We start from the raw sequence: 27,887 nt of genomic DNA on the forward strand, positions 1-27,887 counted from the left end.
GTAATTTTTTTAAATTAATTCATTAGTTAGAATTATTTTTACGACTTCTTCTTTTGAACTGTTCGGTAACCGAAGGCAACGCTGTTTACGACCCACTTCCCTCTGGAAGCAGCTGTGGTCAGGTGGTGGGAGAAGGTCAAATAAAGGAGGAGTACAATCTTTTGGCAGAGCGTGGTGCAAGACTGTACAGAGAGTACAGTGGCCGCGTCTCTCCTCAAAATTGAGTCCAAATTTAATTATGTCTCTGTTTGATTCCTTGCTTCTTGTCTTGTTTAATAGAAGTCATCAATATTTGAATCTGACACTTTATTTTTTAGTTTTAATGCCATGATTTTTAATAGTCCAGTGAGACTACGAAAACAATCTGAATGTGTCTTTATTTTTTAGTTTTAATGCCAGATTGGCACTTATTTTAAAATTAGTATAACACCCCCACATTAAATAATACTAAAAATGGATTCTCGTATCAGAAATAATATCAAATTGACAGCAACATTTGCCGTAACACCAAATCCTGTCAAAAAAAAAAAAAAAAAGACAGTGCACAGACTTAGGTAGTATAATGTTTTAATAACAGAATTGAATATAAAAAGAAAGTCAATCAAGGGAGCGTCTATAAATGCGCGCCAAAACTTAGGTAGTATAATATTTGTGATAACATAAACTGGTATATAAAAAAGTAAGAATACGTGTGCATGCCGAGTGCTTCTTAAAGCAAAAATGTTCTCCGGTGACAGGACGTTATTTGTCGGGGATGGAAGACATGTTTTGATTGTCTTGCTTATTACTAATAGAAAATGGGCAAGGGACTGTAACAAAAAAAATAATAAATCCAGCCATATTTTTTTTTGTGTGTGTATTCTTGGGAGGCGTCAAACAGTGATGGAGGTGAAAGTACCTGAGGTTTGACCTTGGAGAAGCAAAACAATTAGAATAATCAGTGCAAATATGGCCCCCCCCCGAGATTAATACAGGAATAAATACAGCTGCAGGCATCCATCGTTCTTTTGCACAATCATCCACGTGATGGGAGCCTCAAAAAGTGCCACAGATACTCCCGGTTCTGATCAGAAGAGCTCATGATTGACAGTTTCACTGCCTCTAAAATAATACCATCTATATATATATTTCTGCGTGGGACGTTAAAGCGAGCAGGTAAGGTAACATGAGAAAAAAAAAAAATAGTAAAGACAGTAAAAAATACTGGATTGTTTGTGCACTAAAGGCACGTTTCATGCTTCTATCCGAAGGTGGCGCCGCAGTTGGGACAGCGCCTCTGACGCAGGGCGAAGCAGAAGAGGATGCCCAGCGGGAAGCAGAAGATGGCACAGAGGATCCCCAGGCAGGTGAAGTCGTCCTCCAGGACGCCGACTCTGCACAAAAAAAAAAGACTCAATATTGGATTCTAGCATATATACAAATCAGTCTAGTACCCGCACTCTTTTACTATGAAGCCAAGCATCGTTTTGCTGAAATAAGCAGGGGCGTCCATGAAAACGTTGCTCCAAAACCTGTATGTACCTTTCAGCATTAATGGCGCCTTCACAGATGTGTAAGTTACCCATGTCTTGGGCACTAATACACCTCCATACCATCACACATGCTGGCTTTTCAACTTTGCGCCTATAACAATCCGGGTGGTTATTTTCCTCTTTGTTCCGGAGGACACAGTTTGCAAAAAGTGGACTCGTCAGACCTCAGAACACTTTTCCCACTTTGCATTAGTCCATCTTAGATGAGCTTGGGGCCCAGCGAAGCTAGCGGCGTTTCTGGGTGTTGTTGATAAATGGCTGTGGCTTTGCATAGTAGAGTTTTAACTTGCACTTACAGATGTAGCGACCAACTGTAGTTACTGACTGTGGTTATCTGAAGTGTTCCTGAGCCCGTGTGGTGATATCCTTTACACACTGATGTCGCTTTTTGATGCAGGGATCCAAGGTCACGGGCATTCAATGTTCAGATTCTCTGAACCTTTTGATGATATTACAAACCGTAGATGGTGAAATCCCTAAATTCCTTGCAATAGCTCGTTGAGAAATGTTGTTCTTAAACTGTTGGAAAATGTTCTCACGCATTTGCCACGCTGTTGTGACACGTGGCTTGGCATCATCTTGCTGAAATAAGCAGGGGCGTCCATGAAAACGTTGCTCCTAAACCCGTATGTACCTTTCAGCATTAATGGCGCCTTCACAGATGTGTAAGTTACCCATGTCTTGGGCACTAATACACCCCCATACCATCACACATGCTGGCTTTTACACTTTTGCGCCTATAACAATCCGGGTGGTTATTTTCCTCTTTGTTCCGGAGGACACAGTTTGCAAAAACAATTTGAAATGTGGACTCGTCAGACCAGAGAACACTTTTCCTACATTGCATCAGGCCATTTTGGATGAGCTCAGGCCCAGTGAAGCCGGCGGCGTTTCTGGGTGTTGTTGATAAATGGCTGTGGCTTTGCATCGTAGAGTTTTAACTTGCACTTACAGATGTAGCGACCAACTGTAGTTACCGACAGTGGTTATCTGAAGTGTTCCTGAGCCCATGCGGTGATATCCTTTACACACTGATGTCGCTTTTTGAAGCAGGGATCCAAGGTCACGGGCATTCAATGTAACGTCCAGATTCTCTGAACCTTTTGATGATATTACGAACCGTAGATGGTGAAATCCCTAAATTCCTTGCAATAGCTCGTTGAGAAATTTTGTTCTTAAACTGTTGGAAAATTTTCTCACGCATTTGCCACGCTGTTGTGACATGTGGCTTGGCATCATCTTGCTGAAATAAGCAGGGGCGTCCATGAAAACGTTGCTCCAAAACCCGTAAGTACCTTTCAGCATTAATGGTGCCTTCACAGATGTGTAAGTTACCTATTCCTTGGGCACTAATACACCCCCATACCATCACACATGCTGGCTTTTCAACTTTGCGCCTAGAACAATCCGGGTGGTTATTTTCCTCTTTATTCCGGAGGACACAGTTTGCAAAAACAATTTGAAATGTGGACTCGTCAGACCACAGAACACTTTTCCCACTTTGCATTAGTCCATCTTAGATTAGCTCGGGGCCCAGCGAAGCTAGCGGCGTTTCTGGGTGTTGTTGATAAATGGCTGTGGCTTTGCATAGTAGAGTTTTAACTTGCACTTACAGATGTAGCGACCAACTGTAGTTACCGACAGTGGTTATCTGAAGTGTTCCTGAGCCCATGTGGTGATATCCTTTACACACTGATGTCGCTTTTTGATGCAGGGATCCAAGGTCACGGGCATTCAATGTAACGTCCAGATTCTCTGAACCTTTTGATGATATTACGAACCGTAGATGGTAAAATCCCTAAATTCCTTGCAATAGCTCGTTGAGAAATGTTGTTCTTAAACTGTTGGACAATTTGCTCACGCATTTGCCACGCTGTTGTGACACGTGGCTTGGCATCATCTTGCTGAAATAAGCAGGGGCGTCCATGACAACGTTGCTCCAAAACCCGTATGTGCCTTTCAGCATTAATGGCGCCTTCACAGATGTGTAAGTTACCCATGCCTTGGGCACTAATACACCCCCATACCATCACACATGCTGGCTTTTCAACTTTGCGCCTAGAACAATCCGGGTGGTTATTTCCCTCTTTGTTCCGGAGGACACAGTTTGCAAAAACAATTTGAAATGTGGACTCGTCAGACCACAGAACACTTTTCCCACTTTGCATTAGTCCATCTTAGATTAGCTCGGGGCCCAGCGAAGCTAGCGGCGTTTCTGGGTGTTGTTGATAAATGGCTGTGGCTTTGCATAGTAGAGTTTTAACTTGCACTTACAGATGTAGCGACCAACTGTAGTTACCGACAGTGGTTATCTGAAGTGTTCCTGAGCCCATGTGGTGATATCCTTTACACACTGATGTCGCTTTTTGATGCAGGGATCCAAGGTCACGGGCATTCAATGTAACGTCCAGATTCTCTGAACCTTTTGATGATATTACGAACCGTAGATGGTAAAATCCCTAAATTCCTTGCAATAGCTCGTTGAGAAATGTTGTTCTTAAACTGTTGGACAATTTGCTCACGCATTTGCCACGCTGTTGTGACACGTGGCTTGGCATCATCTTGCTGAAATAAGCAGGGGCGTCCATGACAACGTTGCTCCAAAACCCGTATGTGCCTTTCAGCATTAATGGTGCCTTCACAGATGTGTAAGTTACCCATGTCTTGGGCACTAATACACCCCCATACCATCACACATGCTGGCTTTTCAACTTTGCGCCTAGAACAATCCGGGTGGTTATTTCCCTCTTTGTTCCGGAGGACACAGTTTGCAAAAACAATTTGAAAAGTGGACTCGTCAGACCACAGAACACTTTTCCCACTTTGCATTAGTCCATCTTAGATGAGCTCGGGGCCCAGCGAAGCCGGCGGCGTTTCTGGGTGTTGTTGATAAATGGCTGTGGCTTTGCATAGTAGAGCTTTAACTTGCACTTACAGATGTAGCGACCAACTGTAGTTACCGACAGTGGTTATCTGAAGTGTTCCTGACCCCATGCGGTGATATCCTTTATACACTGATATCGCTTTTTGATACAGTACCGCCTCATCGCTTACGTGCAGTGTTTTCTCCAGAATCTCTGAACCTTTTGATGATATTACGGACCGTAGATGGTGAAATCCCTGAATTCCTTGCAATAGCTGGTTGAGAAATGTTCTTAAACTGTTCGACAATTTGTTCACAAAGTGGTGAACCTCGCCCCATCCTTGTTTGTGAATGACTGAGCATTTCATGGAAGCTGCTTTTATACCCAATCATGGCACCCACCTGTTCCCAATTAGCCTGTTCACCTGTGGGATGTTCCAAATAAGTGTTTTGATGAGCATTCCTCAACTTTCTCAGTCTTTTTTGCCACTTGTGCCAGCTTCTTTTGAAACATGTTGCAGGCATCAAATTCCAAATGAGCTAATATTTGCAAAAAATAACAAAGTTTACCTGTTCGAACGTTAAATATCTTGTCTTTGCAGTCTATTCAATTGAATATAAGTTGAAAAGGATTAGCAAATCATTGTGTTCTGTTTTTATTTACCATTTACACAACGTGACAACTTCACTGGCTACAATGTTTTGGATTATTTTGTTCCATAAGTGGTGATAACAGTAGAGAGAGAGCGATAAATCAACCCTGGTCCTGGTTTTGTACGGCAAACAAACATTTCCCAGCCACTTTTAATCCGGCCTCAGTGACCAAACAAGGTGGTCTCATGACTGCAGCACACATACGTCTGTAGACCCTCGCCTGGAGGAGAAGCAAATCCACTCCTAAGTTAGAAAAACTATTCATAAAAGCTAATTTTGCTTCACTCAAATAGCTTTTTTTGTCACGTAACACACAACAAGAGAGTAGTTTTTGTTTGATATACTCCTCTATGCAGTGCTTAACTTCTCTTTACACCTGCATGACCCTTGAGATTGTTAATATGGTAAATAAGCGACAGTTTGACCCCGGAACTGACCAATTGACGGTCAAGTTGTATTTGGCCACCCATCCAAATGATGAGAATCAGGTGTCCTAATCACAGGTGTATAAAATCAAGCACTTAGGCATGGAGACTGTTTCTACAAACATTTGTGAAAGAACGGGCCGCTTTCAGTGATTTCCAGCGTGGAACTATCATAGGAATGCCACCTGTGCAACAAATCCAGTCGTGAAGTTTCCTCGCTCCTAAATATTCCAAAGTCAACTTTATTATAAGAAAAGTGAAGAGTTTGGGAACAACAGCAACTCAGCCATCGAGTGGTAGGCCACGTAAACTGACAGAGAGGGCTCAGCGGATGCTGAAGTGCATAGTGCAAAGACTTTCTGCAAAGTCAGTTGCTAAAGAGCTCCAAACTTCCCGTGACCTTCCAATTAGCCCACGTACAGTACGCAGAGCGCTTCATGGAATGGGTTTCCATGGCCGAGCAGCTGCATCTAAGCCAGGGGTGCTCATTACGTCGATCGCGATCTACCGGTCGATCTCGGAGGGTGTGTCAGTCGATCACCAGCCAGGCATTAAAAAAATAGTCCTAAAAATGAGCGATCATAAATCTTCACTATGACGTCACTTTCGTCACTTGATTGACATTCACGGCACCCGAGGGTCTTCTGAGATGACGCTGGCTGCTGCCAGCTCATTAAAATTACCGACTGGAAGGCGAGAAACACTTTATTTCAACAGACTCTGGCGCCGCACCTGTCGTCAAAACTCCAAAGACCGACTGCACAGTTGCACAATAAAAGCTCTGCTTCATCCTGCCTGCGCTACCAAAATAAGAGTCTCAGAAAGCTGGCGTGCACAAGCTAGCAAGCTACGGAGTTTGCCGACAATGTATTTCTTGTAAAGTGTATACAAAGGAGTACGGAAGCTGGACAAATAAGATGCCAAAAACCAACCACTTTCATGTGGTATTGGACAGAAAGGAGGACTTTTTTTCTCCTCCATTCGAAAATGCGGACGTTATCATCACCACTGTCTGATTCCAATCAATGCAAGTCATCACAATCAGGTAATACACCAACTTATATTCTTGTCTTCATGAAAGAAAGGAATCTATATGTGTTAAACATGTTTGTATTATCTTTAAACACCTTTAACTTTATAACAATATTAACTATATGTGTTAAACATGCTTGTATTATCATTAAACACCTTTAACTTGTTAACAATATTAACTATATGTGTTAAACATGCTTGTTTTATCTTTAACCACCTTTAAGTTGTTAAAAATATTAACTATTTGTGTTAAACATGCTTGTATTATTTTTAACCACCTTTAACTTGTTAACAATATTAACTATATGTGTTAAACATGCTTGCATTATCATTAAACACCTTTAACTTGTTAACAATATTAACTATATGTGTTAAACATACTTGTATTATCATTAAACACCTTTAATGTATTAACAATATTAACTATATGTGTTAAACATGCTTGCATTATCATTAAACACCTTTAACTTGTTAACAAAAACATATATATCATAAATAAGTAAATATAAATGATATATATGAATGAGGTAGATCCCCACGACTTGATCAATTGAAAAGTAGCTCGCCTGCAGAAAAAGTGTGAGCACCCCTGATCTAAGGCATACATCACCAAGTCCAATGTAAAACGGCATTAATATACCTAAATTAAAGATGCATCAATAATCGATTTTTAATGGTCAAAGATTCCCACATCTCATAACCATGTTTTAGATCTTTTTTTTTCTAGGGTTACAGTTATAGATTATTTTAGTAACCGAGTAATCTATGCGTATTTCAGGGAAAATAGTTAATTTTTTTCTGTTTGCCATAACTATTTTTTTTCCAAATAAATACACACTGATGTTGGTGGAGAAGGCCTGGCTCTCAGTCTCCGTTCTAATTCATCCCAAAGGTGTTCTATCGGGTTCAGGTCAGGACTCTGTGCAGGCCAGTCAAGTTCATCCACGCCAGACTCTGTCATCCTTGTCTTTATGGACCTTGCTTTGTGCACTGGTGCACAGTCATGTTGGAAGAGGAAGGGGCCCCGCTCCAAACTGTTCCCACAAGGTTGGGAGCATGGAATTGTCCAAAAATGTTTTGGTATCCTGGAGCATTCAAAGTTCCTTTCACTGGAACCAACTCCTGAAAAACAACCCCACACCATAATTTCTCCTCCACCAAATTTCACACTCCGCACAATGCAGTCCGAAATGTAGCGTTCTCCTGGCAAACCTCCAAACCCAGACTGGTCCATCAGATTGCCAGATGGAAAAGTGTGATTCATCACTCCAGAGAAGGCATCTCCACTGCTCTAGAGTCCAATCACGATGTGCTTTACACCACTGCATCCCACATTTTGCATTGGACTTGGTGATGTATGGCTTAGATGCAGCTGCTCGGCCATGGAAACTCATTCCATGAAGTATCTGCGTACTGTACGTGGGCTAATTGGAAGGTCGCATGAAGTCTGTAACAACTGACTGTGCAGAAAGTCTTTGTATTATGCAAATCAGCGTCAGTTTACATGACCTACCACTTGGTGGCTGAGTTGCTGTTGTTCCCAAACTCTTCACTTTTCTTATAACAAAGCCGACCGTTGACTTTGGAATATTTAGGAGCGAGGAAATTTCACGACTGGGTTTTTTGCACAGGTGGCATCCTATGACAGTTCCACGCTGGAAATCACTGAAAGCGGCCCATTCTTTCAGAAATGTTTGTAGAAACAGTCTCCATGCCTAAGTGCTTGATTTTATACACCTGTGATTAGGACACCTGATTCTCATCCTTTGGATGGGTGGCCAAATACTTTTGGCAATATAGTGTATGTTTGGAAAAACTGGATTTTATGATTTTTTTAATTAGTTACACTGAAGCAATTTATCAAAGACAACATTAAAATCGATACATTTGTCTAATTGAATGAATCCATTAATCGAGCTCTACTCATTTTTATTGTCAATATATTGACAACATTTATACAATTGTGTAAAAAATAAAATAAAATAATAATAATAAATAAATACATTTAAAAAAAAATAAAAAATAATAATAATAATAATAAATAAATAAATAAACGTTTTTTCATGCACTAATAATATATTTGTCCTTTCAGACGCCACTTGCAACACGGCCGTGTGCAATCACTTCCTTCTTTCTTGGCCCTGTCGCAACTCGGCCCCGTTACCTTTTGACCGTGCGGCTTCAAACCAAACATGTGACTGACAGGATGTTTGCTTGATGTCCCTCACAAGACACACATTTGCGCCACATTTGCTAGTGGTGATGACAAGAGACCTTTATAAGGACGCAAGCACGGTAAAGGCTTTGTCACGGTGAACACGAGTCGCTCACATTTCCCTCCTGGCCAAACAGAGAGACCACATACTTGGTACTAAACCATCATCAAGAGTCTATGGATGCTTGTGTTTGTCATTACCTGCAGGCGGGGCAGCCTCCTACCACCACCACAGAGGGCTGGATCACAGTGTAGGTCGCGGCGTAGGGCTGCTGGGATACAGCCATACCCGGTTGGGCAACGGGATACCCTGTGGTGGGGGGGATATGCACATGATGAACAACTAGAAGAGGAAATTCCTGAAGGAATTGCGTGCGAATGCTCCAATGTTGAAGTTGAACCGAAATGCTAATGGAACGTAGGATGGCTAAAATGATGAAGAGTTTGAATTTCCAGGAAAAACGGAATTTGGTTTGGAACTTGGGAAAGTGTTAGTTTGAATGTCCAGAATGAGTGGAATGTGTTGAAGTTGGAATGGTTTGAATAGGTTGAAAAATGTAGGAATTGTGCAACTTGGAGAAAAGTCCCATTCGTTTCAATGGAAAAATTCCTGGAAATTTGGGGAAAAAGCGGGATTTTTTTTAAAAATGATTAGGAGCATGAATGTCCTGAATGAGCTGAATTGGTTGGTGTTGGAATTGTTTTAATCGGGCAAGAAATGTTGAAGTAGTTAAATGGTGTTAGGGAATTTTGGGAAATGCTGGAATTTTTTTAGAAATGCTTAAAAAATTTTAATGTTGTGAATGGTTGGTGTTGGAATTTTTCAAATCGTTCGAGAAATATTGAAGTAGTAACATTTTTAATTGAGAAATGGTATTACGGATTTCCTGGAATTTCGGAAAAACCGGGAATTTTTCCAGTCCTGATTAAGAGGAATGATTTGACAGTAAAACGGTTGAAGTGGGTTGAAAAATGTGGAAGGAGTAGTCGCCAGAAAAAAATTGTGAAAATAGGGCTTTGGAAAACCAGGAATTCTGGAAAATCATGGAATTGTTTTGAACTTGGAAAAAGGGAAGTTTGAATTTTCTGGAAGGTGTGATATGTTGAAGGTGGAATGGTTTGAATAGGTTGTGGGAATTGTGCAAATTGGAAAAAAAAGTCCCATTCATTTCAATGGAAAACTTCCTGGAAATTTGGGGAAAAGCGGGATTTTTTTTTTTTAATAATTAGGAGCATGAATGTCCTGAATGAGCTGAATTGGTTGGTGTTGGAATTGTTTAAATCAGGCAAGAAATGTTGAAGTAGTTAAATGGTGTTAGGGAATTTTGGGAAATGCTGGAATTTTTTTGAAAATGCTTAAAATATGCAAACGTTGTGAATGGTTGGAGTTGGAATTTTTCAAATCGTTCGTTTTTTAATTTTTTAAATAGGGCTTTGGAAAACCAATTTTCAATTCTTGAAAATCGTGGAATTTTGTTTAACTTGGAAAAAGAGAAGTTTGAATTTTCTGGAAGGTGGAATATGTTGAAGGTGGAATGGTTTGAATAGGTTGAATAGGTTGTGGGAATTGTGCAACTTGGAAAAAAGTCTCATTCATTTCAATGGAAAATTTCCTGGAAATTTTGGGAAAAGCGGGATTTTTTTTGAAAATGATTAGGTGCATGAATGTCCTGAATGAGCTGAATTGGTTGGTGTTGGAATTGTTTAAATCGGGCAAGAAATGTTGAAGTGGTGTTAGGAAATTTCGGGAAATGCTTAAATTTTTTTAATGTTGTTAATGGTTGGTGTTGGAATTTTTCAAATCGTTCGAGAAATATTGAAGTAGTAACATTTTTAATTGAGAAATGGTATTACGGATTTCCTGGAATTTCAGAAAAAACTGGAATTTTTCCAGTCCTGATTAAGAGGAAAGATTTGACAGTAAAACGGTTGAAGTGGGTTGAAAAATGTGGAAGGAGTAGTCGCCAGAAAAAAAAAAGGTGAAAATAGGGCTTTGGAAAACCAGGAATTCTGGAAAATCATGGAATTTTTTTGAACTTGGACAAAGGGAAGTTTGAATTTTCTGGAAGGTGGAATATGTTGAAAGTGGAATGGTTTGAATAGGTTGGGGGAATTGTGCAATTTCAATGGAAAACTTCCTGGAAATTTGGGAATTTTGGGAGAAGCGAGATTTTTTTTTTAAATGATTAGGAGCATGAATGTCCTGAATGAGCTGAATTGGTTGGTGTTGGAATTGTTTAAATCGGGCAAGAAATGTTGAAGTAGTTAAATGGTGTTAGGGAATTTTGGGAAAAGCTGGAATTTTTTTGAAAATGCTTAAAAAATGCGAATGTTGTGAATGGTTGAAGTTGGAATTTTTCAAATCGTTCGAGAAATGTTTTTAATTGAGAAATGGTATTAACGATTTCCTGGAATTTCGGGGAAAAAACGGGAATTTTTCCAGTTCAAAAAACAACTTTGTTTTTTGTCCTGATTAAGAGGAATGATTTGACAGTAAAACGGTTGAAGTGGGTTGAAAAATGTGGAAGGAGTAGTCGCCAGAAAAAAATTGTGAAAATAGGGCTTTGGAAAACAAGGAATTCTGGAAAATCCTGGAATTTTTTTTAACTTGGAAAAAGGGAAGTTTGAAATTTCTGGAAGGTGGAATATGTTGAAGGTGGCATGGTTTGAATAAGTTGAATAGGTTGTGGGAATTGTGCAACTTAGAAAAAAAGTCCCATTCATTTCAATGGAAAACTTCCTGGAAATTTGGGGAAAAGCGGGATTTTTTTTTTTAATAATTAGGAGCATGAATGTCCTGAATGAGCTGAATTGGTTGGTGTTGGAATTGTTTAAATCGGGCAAGAAATGTTGAAGTAGTTAAATGGTGTTAGGGAATTTCGGGAAAAGCTGGATTTTGTTTGAACAATGCTTAAAAAATGCAAACATTGTGAATGGTTGGTGTTGGAATTTTTCAAATTGTTCAAATCATTCGAGAAATGTACATTTTTAATTCAGAAATGGTATTATGGATTTCCTGGAATTTCGGGAAAAAAACGAGAATTTTTCCAGTTCAAAAATCACATTTGTTTTTTGTCCTGATTAAGAGGAATGATTTGACAGTAAAACGGCTGAAGTGGGTTGAAAAATGTGGAAGGAGTAGTAGCCATAAAAAAGGTGAAAATAGGGCTTTGGAAAACCAGGAATTCTGGAAAATCCTGGATTTTTTTTTGAACTTGGAAAAAGGGAAGTTTGAATTTTCTGGAAGGTGGAACATGTTGAAGGTGGAATGGTTTGAATAGGTTGTGGGAATCGTGCAACTTGGAAAAAAGTCCCATTCATTTCAATGGAAAACCTCCTGGAAATATGGGGAAAAGCGGGATTTTTTTTTTTTTTTTAATGATTAGGAGCATGAATGTCCTGAATGAGCTGAATTGGTTGGTGTTGGAATTGTTTAAATCGTTCAAGAAATGTACATTCTAAATTGAGAAATGGTATTACGAATTTCCTGGAATATCGGGGATAAAACAGGTACCGTATTTTTCGGACTGTTAGTCGCAGTTTTTTTCATAGTTTGGCCGGGCTCCAGTGCGATTTACATATGTTTTTTTACTTCTTTATTATGCATTTTCGGCAGGTGCGACTTATACTCCGGTGCGACTTATACTCCGAAAAATATGGTATTTTTCCTGATTAAGAGGAATGATTTGACAGTAAAACGGTTGAGGTGGATTGAAAAATGTGGAAGGAGTAGTAGCCATAAAAAAAGGTGAAAATAGGGCTTTGGAAAACCAGGAATTCTGGAAAATCCTGGAATTTTTTTTAACTTGGAAAAAGGGAAGTTTGAATTTTCTGGAAGGTGGAACATGTTGAAGGTGGAATGGTTTGAATAGGTTGTGGGAATCGTGCAACTTGGAAAAAAGTCCCATTCATTTCAATGGAAAACTTCCTGGAAATTTGGGAATTTGGGGAAAAGCAGGATTTTTTTTTAAATGATTAGGAGCATGAATGTCCTGAATGAGCTGAATTGGTTGGCGTTGGAATTGTTTAAATCGGGCAAGAAATGTTGAGGTAGTTAAATGGTGTTAGGGAATTTCGGGAAAAGCTGGATTTTTTTTTTGAAAATGCTTAAAAAATGTGAATGTTGTGAATGGTTGGTGTTGGAATTTTTCAAATCGTTTGAAAAATGCACATTTTTAATTGAGAAATGGTATTACGGATTTCCTGGAATTTCGGGAAAAAAACGGGAATTTTTCCAGTTGTCCTGATTAAGAGGAATGATTTGACAGTAAAACGGTTGAAGTGGGTTGAAAAATGTGGAAGGAGGAGTCGCCAGAATTTTTTTTTTAAAATAGGGCTTTGGAAAACCAGGAATTCTGGAAAATCGTGGAATTTTTTTTTACTTGGAAAAAGGGAAGTTTGAATTTTCTGGAAGGTGGAATATGTTGAAGGTGGAATGGTTTGAATAGGTTGTGGGAATTGTGCAACTTGGAAGAAAGTCCCATTCGTTTCAATGGAAAATTTCCTGGAAATTTTGGGAAAAGCGGGATTTTTTTTGAAAATGATTAGGTGCATGAATGTCCTGAATGAGCTGAATTGGTTGGTGTTGGAATTGTTTAAATCGGGCAAGAAATGTTGAAGTGGTGTTAGGAAATTTCAGGAAATGCTGGAATTTTTTTTAGAAATGCTTAAAAAAATTTAATGTTGTGAATGGTTGGTGTTGGAATTTTTCAAATTGTTCGAGAAATATTGAAGTAGTAACATTTTTAATTGAGAAATGGTATTACGGATTTCCTGGAATTTCAGAAAAAACGGGAATTTTTCCAGTCCTGATTAAGAGGAAAGATTTGACAGTAAAACGGTTGAAGTGGGTTGAAAAATGTGGAAGGAGTAGTCGCCAGAAAAAAAAATGGTGAAAATAGGGCTTTGGAAAACCAGGAATTCTGGAAAATCATGGAATTTTTTTGAACTTGGACAAAGGGAAGTTTGAATTTTCTGGAAGGTGGAATATGTTGAAAGTGGAATGGTTTGAATAGGTTGGGGGAATTGTGCAATTTCAATGGAAAACTTCCTGGAAATTTGGGAATTTTGGGAGAAGCGAGATTTTTTTTTTAAATGATTAGGAGCATGAATGTCCTGAATGAGCTGAATTGGTTGGTGTTGGAATTGTTTAAATCGGGCAAGAAATGTTGAAGTAGTTAAATGGTGTTAGGGAATTTTGGGAAAAGCTGGAATTTTTTTGAAAATGCTTAAAAAATGCGAATGTTGTGAATGGTTGAAGTTGGAATTTTTCAAATCGTTCGAGAAATGTTTTTAATTGAGAAATGGTATTACGGATTTCCTGGAATTTCTGGGAAACCGGGAATTTTTCCAGTTCAAAAAACAACTTTGTTTTTTGTCCTGATTAAGAGGAATGATTTGACAGTAAAACGGTTGAAGTGGATTGAAAAATGTGGAAGGAGTAGTAGCCATTAAAAAAGGTGAAAATAGGGCTTTGGAAAACCAGGATTTCTGGAAAATCCTGGATTTTTTTTTAACTTGGAAAAAGGGAAGTTTGAATTTTATGGAAGGTGCAACATGTTGAAGGTGGAATGGTTTGAATAGGTTGTGGGAATTGTGCAACTTGGAAAAAAGTCCCATTCATTTCAATGGAAAACTTCCTGGAAATTTGTGAAAAAGCGGGATTTGTTTTTTTAAATGATTAGGAGCATGAATGTCCTGAATGAGCTGAATTGGTTGGTGTTGGAATTGTTTTAATTGGGCAAGAAATGTTGAAGTAGTAAATGGTGTTAGGAAATTTCGGGAAATGCTGGAAATGTATTTTAAATGCTTGAAAAATGTTAATGTTGTGAATGGTTGGTGTTGGAATTTTTCAAATCGTTCGAGAAATATTGAAGTAGTAACATTTTTAATTGAGAAATGGTATTACGGATTTCCTGGAATTTCCGGGAAACCGGGAATTTTTCCAATCCTGATTAAGAGGAATGATTTGACAGTAAAACGGTTGAAGTGGGTTGAAAAATGTGGAATGAGTAGTCGCCAAAAAAAATTGGTGAAAATAGGGCTTTAGAAAACCAGGAATTCTGGAAAATCATGGAATTTTTTTGAGCTTGGAAAAAGGGAAGTTTGAATTTTCTGGAATGTGGAATATGTTGAAGGTGGAATAGATTGAATAGGTTGTGGGAATTGTGCAACTTGGAAAAAAGTCTCATTCATTTCAATGGAAAACTTCCTGGAAATTTGGGAATTTGGGGAAAAGCGGGATTTAAAAAAAATGTATTAGGAGCCTGAATGAGCTGAATTGGTTGGTGTTGGAATTGTTTTAATCGGGCAAGAAATGTTGAAGTAGTTAAATGGTGTTAGGGAATTTCGGGAAAAGCTGGAATTCTTTTGAAAATGCTTAAAAAATGCAAACGTTGTGAATGGTTGCTGTTGGAATTTTTCAAATCGTTCAAATCGTTTGAAAAATGCACATTTTTAATTGAGAAATGGTATTATGGATTTCCAGGAATTTTGGGAAAAAAAACAGGAATTTTTCCAGTTCAAAAAATAACTGTTTTTTGTCCTGATTAAGAGGAATGATTTGACAGTAAAACGGTTGAAGTGGGTTGAACAATGTGGAAGGAGTAGTCGCCAGAAAAAAATGGTGAAAATAGGGCTTTGGAAAACAAGGAATTCTGAAAAATCCTGGAATTTTTTTTAACTTGGAAAAAGGGAAGTTTGAATTTTCTGGAAGGTGGAATATGTTGAAGGTGGGATAGTTTGAATAAGTTGAATAGGTTGTGGGAATTGTGCAACTTGGAAAAAAGTCCCATTCATTTCAATGGAAATATTCCTGGAAATTTGGGGAAAAGTGGATTTTTTTTTTTTTTAAATGATTAAGAGCATGAATGTCCTGAATGAGCTGAATTGGTTGGTGTTGGAATTGTTTTAATCGGGCAAGAAATGTTGAAGTCGTTAAATGGTGTTAGGGAATTTCGGGAAAAGCTGGATTTTTTTTGAAAAATGCTTAAAAAATGCAAACATTGTGAATGGTTGGTGTTGGAATTTTTCAAATTGTTCAAACCATTTGAGAAATGTACATTTTTAATTCAGAAATGGTATTATGGATTTCCTGGAATTTCGGGAAAAAAACGAGAATTTTTCCAGTTCAAAAATCACATTTGTTTTTTGTCCTGATTAAGAGGAATGATTTGACAGTAAAACGGCTGAAGTGGGTTGAAAAATGTGGAAGGAGTAGTAGCCATAAAAAAGGTGAAAATAGGGCTTTGGAAAACCAGGAATTCTGGAAAATCCTGGATTTTTTTTTTAACTTGGAAAAAGGGAAGTTTGAATTTTCTGGAAGGTGGAACATGTTGAAGGTGCAATGGTTTGAATAGGTTGTGGGAATTGTGCAACTTGGAAAAAAGTCCCATTCATTTCAATGGAAAACCTCCTGGAAATTTGGGGAAAAGCGGGATTTTTTTTTTTTAATGATTAGGAGCATGAATGTCCTGAATGAGCTGAATTGGTTGGTGTTGGAATTGTTTAAATCGGGCAAGAAATGTTGAGGTAGTTAAATGGTGTTAGGGAATTTCGGGAGAAGCTGGATTTTTTTTTTTAAATGCTTAAAAAATGTGAATGTTGTGAATGGTTGGTGTTGGAATTTTTCAAATCGTTTAAAAAAATGCACATTTTTAATTGAGAAATGGTATTACGGATTTCCTGGAATTTCGGGAAAAAAACGGGAATTTTTCCAGTTAAAAAAAAACTGTTTTTTGTCCTGATTAAGAGGAATGATTTGACAGTAAAACGGTTGAAGTGGGTTGAAAAATGTGGAAGGAGTAGTAGCCATAAAAAAAGGTGAAAATAGGGCTTTGGAAAACCAGGAATTCTGGAAAATCCTGGATTTTTTTTAACTTGGAAAAAGGGAAGTTTGAATTTTCTGGAAGGTGGAACATGTTGAATGTGGAATGGTTTGAATAGGTTGTGGGAATTGTGCAACTTGGAAAAAAGTCCCATTCATTTCAATGGAAAACTTCCTGGAAATTTTGGGTAAAGCGGGATTTTTTTTAAATGATTAGGAGCATGAATGAGCTGAATTGGTTGGTGTTGGAATTTTTCAAATTGTTCAAATCATTCGAGAAATTTACATTTTTAATTCAGAGATGGTATTATGGATTTCCTGGAATTTCAGGGGGAAAAAATGAATTTTTCCTGATTAAGAGGAATGATTTGACAGTAAAACGGTTGAAGTGGGTTGAATAGGTTGTGGGAATTGTGCAACTTGGAAAAAAGTCCCATTCATTTCAATGGAAAACTTCCTGGAAATTTGGGAAAAAGCGGGATTTTTATTTTTGAAAATGATTAGGAGCATGAATGTCCTGAATGAGCGGAATTGGTTGGTGTTGGAATTGTTTAAACCGGGCAAGAAATGTTGAAGTCGTTAAATGGTGTTAGGGAATTTCGGGAAAAGCTGGATTTTTTGAAAAATGCTTAAAAAATGCAAACATTGTGAATGGTTGGTGTTGGAATTTTTCAAATTGTTCAAATCATTCGAGAAATGTACATTTTTAATTCAGAAATGGTATTATGGATTTCCTGGAATTTCGGGGGGAAAAATTGAATTTTTCCTGATTAAGAGGAATGATTTGACAGTAAAACGGTTGAAGTGGGTTAAAAAGTGTGGAAGGAGTAGTAGCCATAAATTAAAAAAAAGGTGAAAATAGGGTTTTGGAAAACCAGGAATTCTGGAAAATCCTGGAATTTTTGGGAAATTTGAAAAAGGGAAGTTTGAATTTTCTGGAAGGTGGAATATGTTGAAGGTGGAATGGTTTGAAATGGTCAAACTGTGAAAATGGTGGAAGTTTGAAAAATGGCCAATTCATTTTGAATGGGAAAAATGTCCCGGAAAACCTGGAATTCTGAGAAACCTGGGAAATTTTGATATCTGTCAAAGGAAAGCCCGCGATTCCCGAACAGGCTGAACAGTTTGAAGTTGGAACACTTTGAATCGGGTGAAAAATGTGGAAGGTAGAGCTGTTAACGTATTTTACTCATGTTTAAATAACTTTTACTGCAAATGAATATCGGCTTCAAATATCGAATACCGGCCTCCTTGACTGCTAATAATCGGTATTGGCCCTAAAAAAAAATGACGGTCGAGCTTTACAAAGTATATCTACTAAAACAAAGATTTGTACGTTTATTTTGGATCATGTTCAAGCTTTATTGACATCGGCAGAGCAGTTTAAATGAACTTTGATACCGTGCAGTGCCCTGATATAACACACCATAATACCTGTTTGTTTACACACTGCAATCATAAGCTGTTAAAGCGGCATTACGTTTCTGTCTAACACAGGGGTGTCAAAGTCATTTTAGATCGGGGGGGCCACATGGAGAAAAATCTACTCCCAAGTGGGCCGGACTGCTAAAATCACGGCACGATAACTTAAAAATAAAGACAACTTCAGATTGTTTTCTTTGTTTAAAAATAGAACAAGCACATTCTGAAAATGTACAAATCATAATGGTTTTTTTTTTTACACTTACATGTTGCGGTTAATAGTACCGTATTTTTCGGAGTATAAGTCGCTCCGGTCGAAAATGCATAATAAAGAAGGAAAAAAACATAAGTCGCACTGGAGTATAAGTCGCATTTTTGGGGGAAATTTATTTGATAAAAGCCAACACAAAGATTAGACATTTTAAAGGCAATTTAAAATAAATAAAGAATAGTGAGCAACAGGCTGAATAAGTGTACGTTATATGAGGCATAAATAACCAACTGGTATGTTAACGTAACATATTATGGTAAGAGTCATTCAAATAACTATAACATATAGAACATGCTATACGTTTACCAAACAATCTGTCACTCCTAATCGCTAAATCCCATGAAATCTTATACGTCTAGTCTCTTACGTGAATGAGATAAATAATATTATTTGATATTTTACGCTAATGTGTTAATCATTTCACACATAAGTCACTCCTGAGTATAAGTCGCACTATGAAAAAAACTGACTTATAGTCCAAAAAATACGGTATTCTATCTTTATTTGTCGTTATTTATACTTTCTGAATAAATTATGTGATAATATTCATCAGTCAACTCATTGGTGTTAATTTTCAATCCATCAAGATAAAAAAATAATACCAAATTCAAATGACAGGATGTTTATTTATGTAGTTTGGTGCACTAACATCATGTGGTTTATTTATTTATTGTTTTACATATGCAGCATCATCTATAAGGATACAAAGAATTGCAATTGTGACATCTTGTGGACAAATTTAGAACAGCGGTTTCCTTCATTCTAAAATTTTGGCTAATTTTTATACTTAGCAAACTCAAACCTGATTTGCGGGCCTGATCCGGCCCTCGCGCCTTACGTTTGGCACCCCTGATCTAACACTTTTGTTGTAATTGCAGCTTATCGAGATGAAGCCCTACTTTCGGTATGCAATCAAGACTTCCGCCCATACACCTCAGAAAATCCCACACTGTTGCTACAAAATGTGTACATTATGCATATTGTAGAGATTGCTTGTGGTTTATGTGAAACCTTAAAAGCGCATTTCCGTGCATGTAATCGCTAGTTTTGCGACGCTAATGAGCGGCAGAAGCAGCGAAAGCTCGCTTGAAACGATACCGGAAGTGGGTGTATCATGTTCAAGCTTTATTGACATTGCAAAGCAGTTTATCTGAACTTTGATACCAATCAATACCATGATACTTGTTTACACACTGCAATCATAAGCTATTAAAGCAGCATTATGTTCCTGTCTAACACTTTAGTTTTCGTTGCAGCTTATCGCAATGAAGTCCTACTTCCGGTATGCATTTAAGACTTCCGCCCTTTAGGGATGATGCTCAAACGGTTTTCCCGGTTGTTTGATAAGAAAAGAACCGAACCCTCGGACTCGAATCCCTTTTTGAGAACCGGTACCCATTATCGAGGCCACTATAGCAGGGGTCGGCAACCTTTACCACTCAAAGAGCCACTTTGACCCGTTTTACAAGTTAAAGAAATCAATGGGAGCCACAAAACTCTTTTGAAATTTAAAATGCATATAAAGTTTTTTTTTGCTTTGTGCTATGTATAAACAAACTCATGGGTTACATTTATGAAATCAATGTACGACTGCAGAGAAAATGAAATAACATTTCTGCATGCAACAAAACGTTTTTAACTCCCATGAATTGATTTACGTGGACCCCGAGTGTGTTGAAAAACGTATTCGGGTGTTACCATTTAGTGGTCAATTGTACGGAATATGTACTGTACTGTGCAATCTACTAATAATTAGCCCGGAAGAGTTTGGGCTGCAAGGGATTCTGGGTATTTGTTCTGTTGTGTTAAGGTGCGGCTGTTCTCCCGAAATGTGTTTGTCATTCTTGTTTGGTGTGGGTTCACAGTGTGGCGCATATTTGTAACAGTGTTAAAGTTGTTTATATCGCCTCCCCTCAGTATGACCTTTATGAGTGTTGATCAAGTATGCCTTGCAGTCACTTACCTGTGTATGCAGAAGCCGCATACAACTTTTGATTGGGACGGCACGCAGTTAGTATGGTGAAAAAGCGGACGCGGGCGCGACGACAGGTCGTAGAGGACGCTAAAGGCAGAGCCATCACAGCACGCCCTCAATATCGTTGTACGGGTGAAAATCTGAGAATGGTTGCCCCGGGAGATTTTCGGGAGAGGCACTGAAATTCGGGAGTCTTCCGGAAAAATTGTGAGGGTTGGCAGGTATGCAGCTGAGCCGCATCAGACTGATCAAAGAGCCGCAGCGGGTTGCTGACCCCTGCACTATAGTAAAGAAAAAGAGTTGGCTCTTTATTCGAATCCCTGAGGACGAATCCCTTCCCACAGGAAATGCCCTGTGGGACGCAATGTTATGTCCATTTGATTGTAGACTCTTACTGACACCTTGTGGCGATATGAAAATACTACGCGTCATTAGTTTGGACACTTCCGGGTTGAGACAATTGAGAAGTAGACAAGTTGTGTTAGCTCCTACAAGCCTTGGAAAAGATAAGTCTGTAAGTAAACTGTTTAACTTGTTTATATAACTCAATATTAAGGTGAAAAGTGTTTCAATTTGATAGTAAGATGTTTATTGAAAAACGATTTTTGTGCACTGTTTCAATGGATGTTTTGAGGACTTAAAATGGCTGCCAGTCGTGTATTTCCACCATCGAAATAGTTTCAACACTCAGAAGTATTTTTTTGATGATAGTACTGTGTGAAGCTAATATTTACATAGTGTATTACATTTCAGTATGTTAATTGAATCACATAACTTATACATTTGTCATTGTGTGTATTTCAATTTAAAAAAATAAAAAATAACAGTCCAGTGCAAGACAAAAGTAAAGATAGGAAAAGACAAAGCAAGATCAACAACAATAAAGAGCCTAAATGGATTAATCTGCTTTGGAACTTTATTAGACGTCTTGGATTGTTTCGTAGCTGTCTAGTGTGGGGCAGAACAGGCAATATGCAATTATTGCCAGGCTTCGCTCTCATGTAAGGGAAGAAGAATTGTTGATTGGTGACTGTGGTGGTCGTAGTGTCATAGTGTGTGTAGTTGGTATGTTCCAATAGCAGCAGAAGTGCACTTTTTGGAGAGCTGTATTATTTTCAGTTTTGTGCCCAAGGGACTGATTTTATTTAACACTATATTATTATTTATACACCTATAGTGATCACAGAGACAGGTTGTTTTTGTGTTACTGTATATATTTGTTTTTCTGAAAAATCACAATCAATTTGGGCATGCTTGCCAACCTTGAGACCTCCGATTTCGGGAGGTGGGGGGGGGGGGCGTGGTTGGGGGCGTGATTAAGAGGGGAGGAATATATTGACAGCTAGAATTCACCAAGTCAAGTATTTCATATAAATATATATATATATATATATATATATACATCCTGAAAATATGCAAACAACACTGTGTTTGGATAATTGATACTTCAAACTTGCATAAATAAATATTAAGGAATATAACATAACTTGGCTTCTGAGAGCTTCAAAATGTATTGAATACAATGCTAAAGTTGTTGATAAACAAGCAATTATTTTAATAATAAAATATGGTCATTTTAAATGAATTATTATGATAATTTAAAATCAATTATTTTAAATATGTTTATTTTAATGTATAATTCTATGGCTGGATGTAATAAGGAGTCAGAAAAAATAAAAAAATAAAAATACAATTCATTTTGATGTTTTTAGCAAAATATAGTAAAAATGTATTTAGTTTTTTTTTTTTGTAATTAATAAATATATTTATTTTTAGGTAAGATAAACATAATAATACAATTTATCTCTAGTCTGGATGATTTAGTTCTTGTCACCCTGTTGTCCTCCCGTCGTGAAAAAAGGCTGTCCTCACTCAGGTCCGCATGGAGCTGGAGGGGGCGTGGCCTCCAGCTCCGGCTGAAAATCGGGAGATTTTCGGGAGAATATTTGTCCCGGGAGGTTTTCGGGAGAGGCGCCGAATTTCGGGAGTCTCCCGGAAAATTCGGGAAGGTTGGCAAGTATGACTTTGGGTAACAGTCAATTTTTTTTATTTTTTTTTTTATTTTTTTTAGGGGAGTAACAGTCAGTATTTTTTTATTTATTTAATTTTTTTCTTATAAAATAAAAGTGAGCTTTTGTTAAACCAAATATTGTTTTTTTCCATATACAACAACCTATCTTTAATCGATAAGAGAATCGATAAGGAATCGGTTCGATAAGAGGATTCGATAATGGGCTGGAACTCGATAATTTCTTATCAAACATCATCCTTACCGCCCTTACACCTCAGAAAGTAACACCCTGTTGCTAAAAAAAAAAAAAACGTGTACATTATGCATATTGTAGAGATTGCTTGTGGTTTAAGTGAAACCTTAAAAGATCATTTCTGTGCACGTTATCGCTAGATTTGTGACACTAAAGAGCGACAGAAACAGCCCAAGTAGCATGAAACGATACCGGAAGTGGGTGGATCATGTTCAAGCTTTATTGACAGTTTATGTGAACTTTGATACCAATCAAGACCATAATACTTGTTTACACACTGCAATCATAAACTATTAAAGCAGCATTACATTTATGTCGAACACTTTTTTGTTGTCGTGGCAGCTTATCGCGATGAAGCTAGGTTGACCATATTCTGAAATGCCAAAAAGAGGACACATATATGCACGCCAAGGCCGGGACTAGGTGAAAATTTGCCAATGATATTTGAACAAAATGTTTTAGTTTTTTTTTAATGTTGTTTTTTTGTTAGTTTGTTTTCCGCCCTTTTTTGTCAAACAAAACTATGTTTTTTTTATGGCAAACACACAAAATATGCAAAATCTTCCACCAAAAATATTTTTCAAAGTGGAATATTTGATGTGAAGTAATGGGAACCTTGGATAGGTCAATAATTCATAATAACATTGATTTTGATTCAATATTATGTTTTGAGCAATGACAGTTTGAAAAAAAAAAAAAAAACAGCTTTGTTTTATTAGTCAACATTGCAATTTTTTCAAAATTACATTTAACCTTTTTTATTTCACTTTTGTTATGTTTTTGTTTATTTTAATAGTATTTTTAGAATGTGCCGTGGGCCTTTAAAACAATAGCTGTGGCCCGCAAATGGTAAAAATAAAATAAAAATCTGCGTCCTTTCTGATTTCAATGTGTTAAAAAGACACAAAAAGTGCGTTAATGCCAACACTGCTTGACAGCATAACAAAATAAGTCACACTTATATTCTGTAACATTCACAGTTTTGGAAAAACGTGCAGAGGTAGAAATATTCAAAATAACCTCTACATTTTTATTTCCCCTCTGGGGTTAATAAAGTATTTCTGATTGTGTGTGTGTGTGTATATATATATATATATATATATATATATATATATATACACACACAATGAGGTGGGGGGCTAGGGGGTAGCGGGGGGTGTATATTGTAGCGTCCCGGAAGAGTTAGTGCTGCAAGGGGTACTGGGTATTTGTTCTGTTGTGTTTATGTTGTGTTACGGTGCGGATGTTCTCCCGAAATGTGTTAGTCATTCTTGTTTGGTGTGGGTTCACAGTGCGGCGCATATTTGTAACAGTGTTAAAGTTGTTTATACAGCCACCCTCAGTGTGACCTGTATGGCTGTTGACCAAGCATGCGTTGCATTTGCTTGTGTGTGTGAAAAGCCGTAGACATTATGTGATTGGGCCGGCATGCAAATGCAGTGCCTTTAAGGCACGCCCCCAATATTGTTGCCTGGATGGAAATCGGGAGAAATTCGGGAGAACGGTTGCCCCGGGAGATTTTCGGGAGGGGCACTGGATTTCGGGAGTCTCCCGGGAAATCGGGAGGTGTGTCAAGTATGTCAATCAATCCGCTCTCTCTGTCTCTGCCCCTTCCTCACGAATGTTGCTGCGTGCGCACACCTTCACAATTTGTTTTGTTTTTAACCCCTTCTTAACACTGGACGTACATTGAAAATACACGCAACCCTGACTCAAAATGCCGGACATTTGAGGCATTTAAGAAACCCCGCCCGGACAGCCCACACAGCCCCGCAAAAGAGGACATGTCCGGGGAAAAGAGGACGTATGGTCAGTCTAGATCAGGGGTCGGCGAGCCGCATGCGGCTCTTTAGCGCCGCCCTAGTGGCTCCCTGGAGCTTTTTCAAAGATGTATGAAAAATGGAAAAAGATGAGGGGAAAAAAATATATTTTTTGTTTTAATATGGTTTCTGTAGGAGGCCAAACATGACACAAACCTCCCTAATTGTTATAAATCCCACTGTTTATATTAAACATGCTTCGCTGATTCGAGTATTTGGCGAGCGCCGTTTTGTCCTACTAATTTTGGCGGTCCTTGAACTCACCATAGTTTGTTTACATGTATAACTTTCTCCGACTTTCTAGGACGTGTTTTATGCCACTTCTTTTTCTGTCTCGTTTTGTCCACCAAACTTTTAACGTTGTGCATGAATGCACAAAGGTGAGTTTTGTTGATGTTATTGACTTGTGGGGAGTACTAATCGAGCATATTTGGTCACTGCATGACTGCAAGCTAATCGATGCTAACATGCTATTTAGGCTAGCTATATGTACATATTGCATCATAATGCCTCGTTTGTAACTATATTTGAGCTCATTTAGTTTCCTTTAAGTCCTCTTAATTCAATTTATATCTCATGACACACTATCTGTATGTAATATGGCTTTTAATTTTTTTGCGGCTCCAGACAGATTTGTTTTTGTATTTTTGGTCCACTATGGCTCTTTCAACATTTTGGGTTGCCGACCCCTGGTCTAGATGAAGCCCTACTTCCGGTATACATTTAAGACTTCCGCCCTTACACCTCAGAAAGTAACACTCTGTTGCTATAAAACGTGTACATTATGCATATTGTAGCGATTGCTTGTGGTTTATGTGTAAAAAGCACATTTCCGTGCATGTTATCCCTAGTTTTGTGACGCTAAAGAGTAACATAAACAGCGCAAGCTGACTTGAAAGGATACCGGAAGTGGGTGGATCATATTCAAGCTTTATTGACATTTTAGCCGGCAAAGCAGTTTGTGAACTTTGATGCCATAATACATGTTTACACACTGTAGAATAATAATGGATGTATAATTGTTTGTATATAGTGGTACAAAGGTTTAAATAACATGTGTACAATGATATTGCACGTCTTTACTGTGTAGATAATTGAACAGTGTTTATTAGGGCTGCGAATCTTTGGGTGTCCCACGATTCGATTCTTGGGGTCACGATTCGATTCAAAATCGATTTTTTTTTTTTTCTTCGATTCAACGCGATTCTCGATTCAAAAGCGATATTTTCCCGATTCAAAGGGATTGTCTATTCATTCAATACATAGGATTTCAGCAGGATCTACCCCAGTCTGCTGACATGCAAGCAGAGTAGTAGATTTTTGTAAAAAGTTTTTATAATTGTAAAGGACAATGTTTTATCAACTGATTGCAATAATGTAAATTTGTTTTAACTATTAAATGAACCAAAAATATGACTTATTTTATCTTTGTGAAAATATTGGACACAGTGTGTTGTCAAGCTTATGAGATGCGATGCAAGTGTAAGCCACTGTCACACTATTGTTCTTTTTTTTTTTTTTTTGAATAAATGTCTAATGATAATGTCAATGAGGGATTTTTAATCACTGCTATGTTGAAATTGTAACTAATATTGATACTGTTGTTGATAATATTCATTTTTGTTTCACTACTTTTGGATTGTTCTGTGTCGTGTTTGTGTCTCCTCTCAATCGCTCTGTTTATTGCAGTTCTGAGTGTTGCTGGGTCCGGTTTGGTTTTGGAATTGGATTGCATTGTTATGGTATTGCTGTGTATTGTTTTGTTGGATTGATTGATTAAAAAAAAAAAGGAAATAAATAAATAAAAAATCGATTTTTTTTTTTAATGAGAATCGACAACGTGAGAATCGCGGTTCGAATTCGAATCGATTTTTTTCCCACACCCCTAGTGTTTATGTTGCGTACAAGGTGTATTTATGATATGTTTTGCAAAGGAGATTTTATATTTTTTGGAAGCTCATCTTGTATTTGACATTGTTTATAGGGTTAGGCGCAATAAGTGTTCAACTTCAGCCTATTTTACCCTTTCGGCATACTTGCCAACCCTCCCGTATTTTCCGGGAGACTCCCGAAATTCAGCGCCTCTCCCGAAAACCTCCCGGGACAACTTTTCTCCCGAAAAACTCCCGAAATTCAGGCGTACCTGAGTGACGTGTTGACAATACACAACAACAGTGTCTACCGTAAAGCAGTTCGTCTGCCGTAAACAGCAATGTTGTGACACTTTTAAACAGGACAATACTGCCATCTACTGTACATGCATATGTGACCCACCCATAATGTGTCACATTTTTGTGTTGATTTATTTATTTTATTTTGTGGTTTGAATTCGTATTTGGAGCTGTCATTACACATTTATCAGTATTCACATTGGTCAGTAGGGGGCAGTAGGGCGTTTCTTCCCAATTGAATGCTATCACCTGCAGACCGGAAGTGTCTTGTCATTCTGATGAGCGCGACCAGTCTGTGAACAATTGGAAACGTCCTGTGTGCTTTTTCCTCCTGTATAACAGGTTAGTTTTGGTGAATCAACTCACTGAATAATATCCATGTGATCTTTATAAGTTTAAGTACACATTCTGATGGTGCAGCCTAACTCTAAAGTGTTTGTGAGTTGTAGTTTGTAAATGAACACTGAAATTCAAGTATTTATTTTATATATATATATATATATATATATATATACACACACACACAGGTAAAAGCCAGTAAATTAGAATATTTTGAAAAACTTGATTTATTTCAGTAATTGCATTCAAAAGGTGTAACTTGTACATTATATTTATTCATTGCACACAGACTGATGCATTCAAATGTTTATTTCATTTAATTTTGATGATTTGAAGTGGCAACAAATGAAAATCCAAAATTCCGTGTGTCACAAAATTAGAATATTACTTAAGGCTAATACAAAAAAGGGATTTTTAGAAATGTTGGCCAACTGAAAAGTATGAAAATGAAAAATATGAGCATGTACAATACTCAATACTTGGTTGGAGCTCCTTTTGCCTCAATTACTGCGTTAATGCGGCGTGGCATGGAGTCGATGAGTTTCTGGCACTGCTCAGGTGTTATGAGAGCCCAGGTTGCTCTGATAGTGGCCTTCAACTCTTCTGCGTTTTTGGGTCTGGCATTCTGCATCTTCCTTTTCACAATACCCCACAGATTTTCTATGGGGCTAAGGTCAGGGGAGTTGGCGGGCCAATTTAGAACAGAAATACCATGGTCCGTAAACCAGGCACGGGTAGATTTTGCGCTGTGTGCAGGCGCCAAGTCCTGTTGGAACTTGAAATCTCCATCTCCATAGAGCAGGTCAGCAGCAGGAAGCATGAAGTGCTCTAAAACTTGCTGGTAGACGGCTGCGTTGACCCTGAATCTCAGGAAACAGAGTGGACCGACACCAGCAGATGACATGGCACCCCAAACCATCACTGATGGTGGAAACTTTACACTAGACTTCAGGCAACGTGGATCCTGTGCCTCTCCTGTCTTCCTCCAGACTCTGGGACCTCGATTTCCAAAGGAAATGCAAAATTTGCTTTCGTCAGAAAACATGACTTTGGACCACTCAGCAGCAGTCCAGCTGGTG

General features: G+C 38.0%; 1 protein-coding gene across 1 annotated transcript in view; it reads right to left on the bottom strand.

Annotated features, from left to right (window-relative positions):
- Positions 1-550: 550 nt before the first annotated feature.
- The window catches only part of bri3 (brain protein I3), a 29,165-nt gene continuing 1,828 nt past the window's right edge, over positions 551-27,887 (bottom strand). The window contains exons 2-3 of the mRNA XM_061974318.2: positions 8,923-9,031; positions 551-1,373 (exon numbers count right to left, since the gene is read on the bottom strand). Of these exons, the coding sequence (XP_061830302.2) occupies positions 1,241-1,373; positions 8,923-9,031 (242 nt within the window). The 3' untranslated portion in view covers positions 551-1,240. The remainder of the gene's footprint in view (positions 1,374-8,922; positions 9,032-27,887) is intronic.

Source organism: Nerophis lumbriciformis, linkage group LG22, assembly GCF_033978685.3.
Source record: "Nerophis lumbriciformis linkage group LG22, RoL_Nlum_v2.1, whole genome shotgun sequence".
In the NCBI taxonomy this organism is placed as follows: Eukaryota; Metazoa; Chordata; class Actinopteri; order Syngnathiformes; family Syngnathidae; genus Nerophis; species Nerophis lumbriciformis.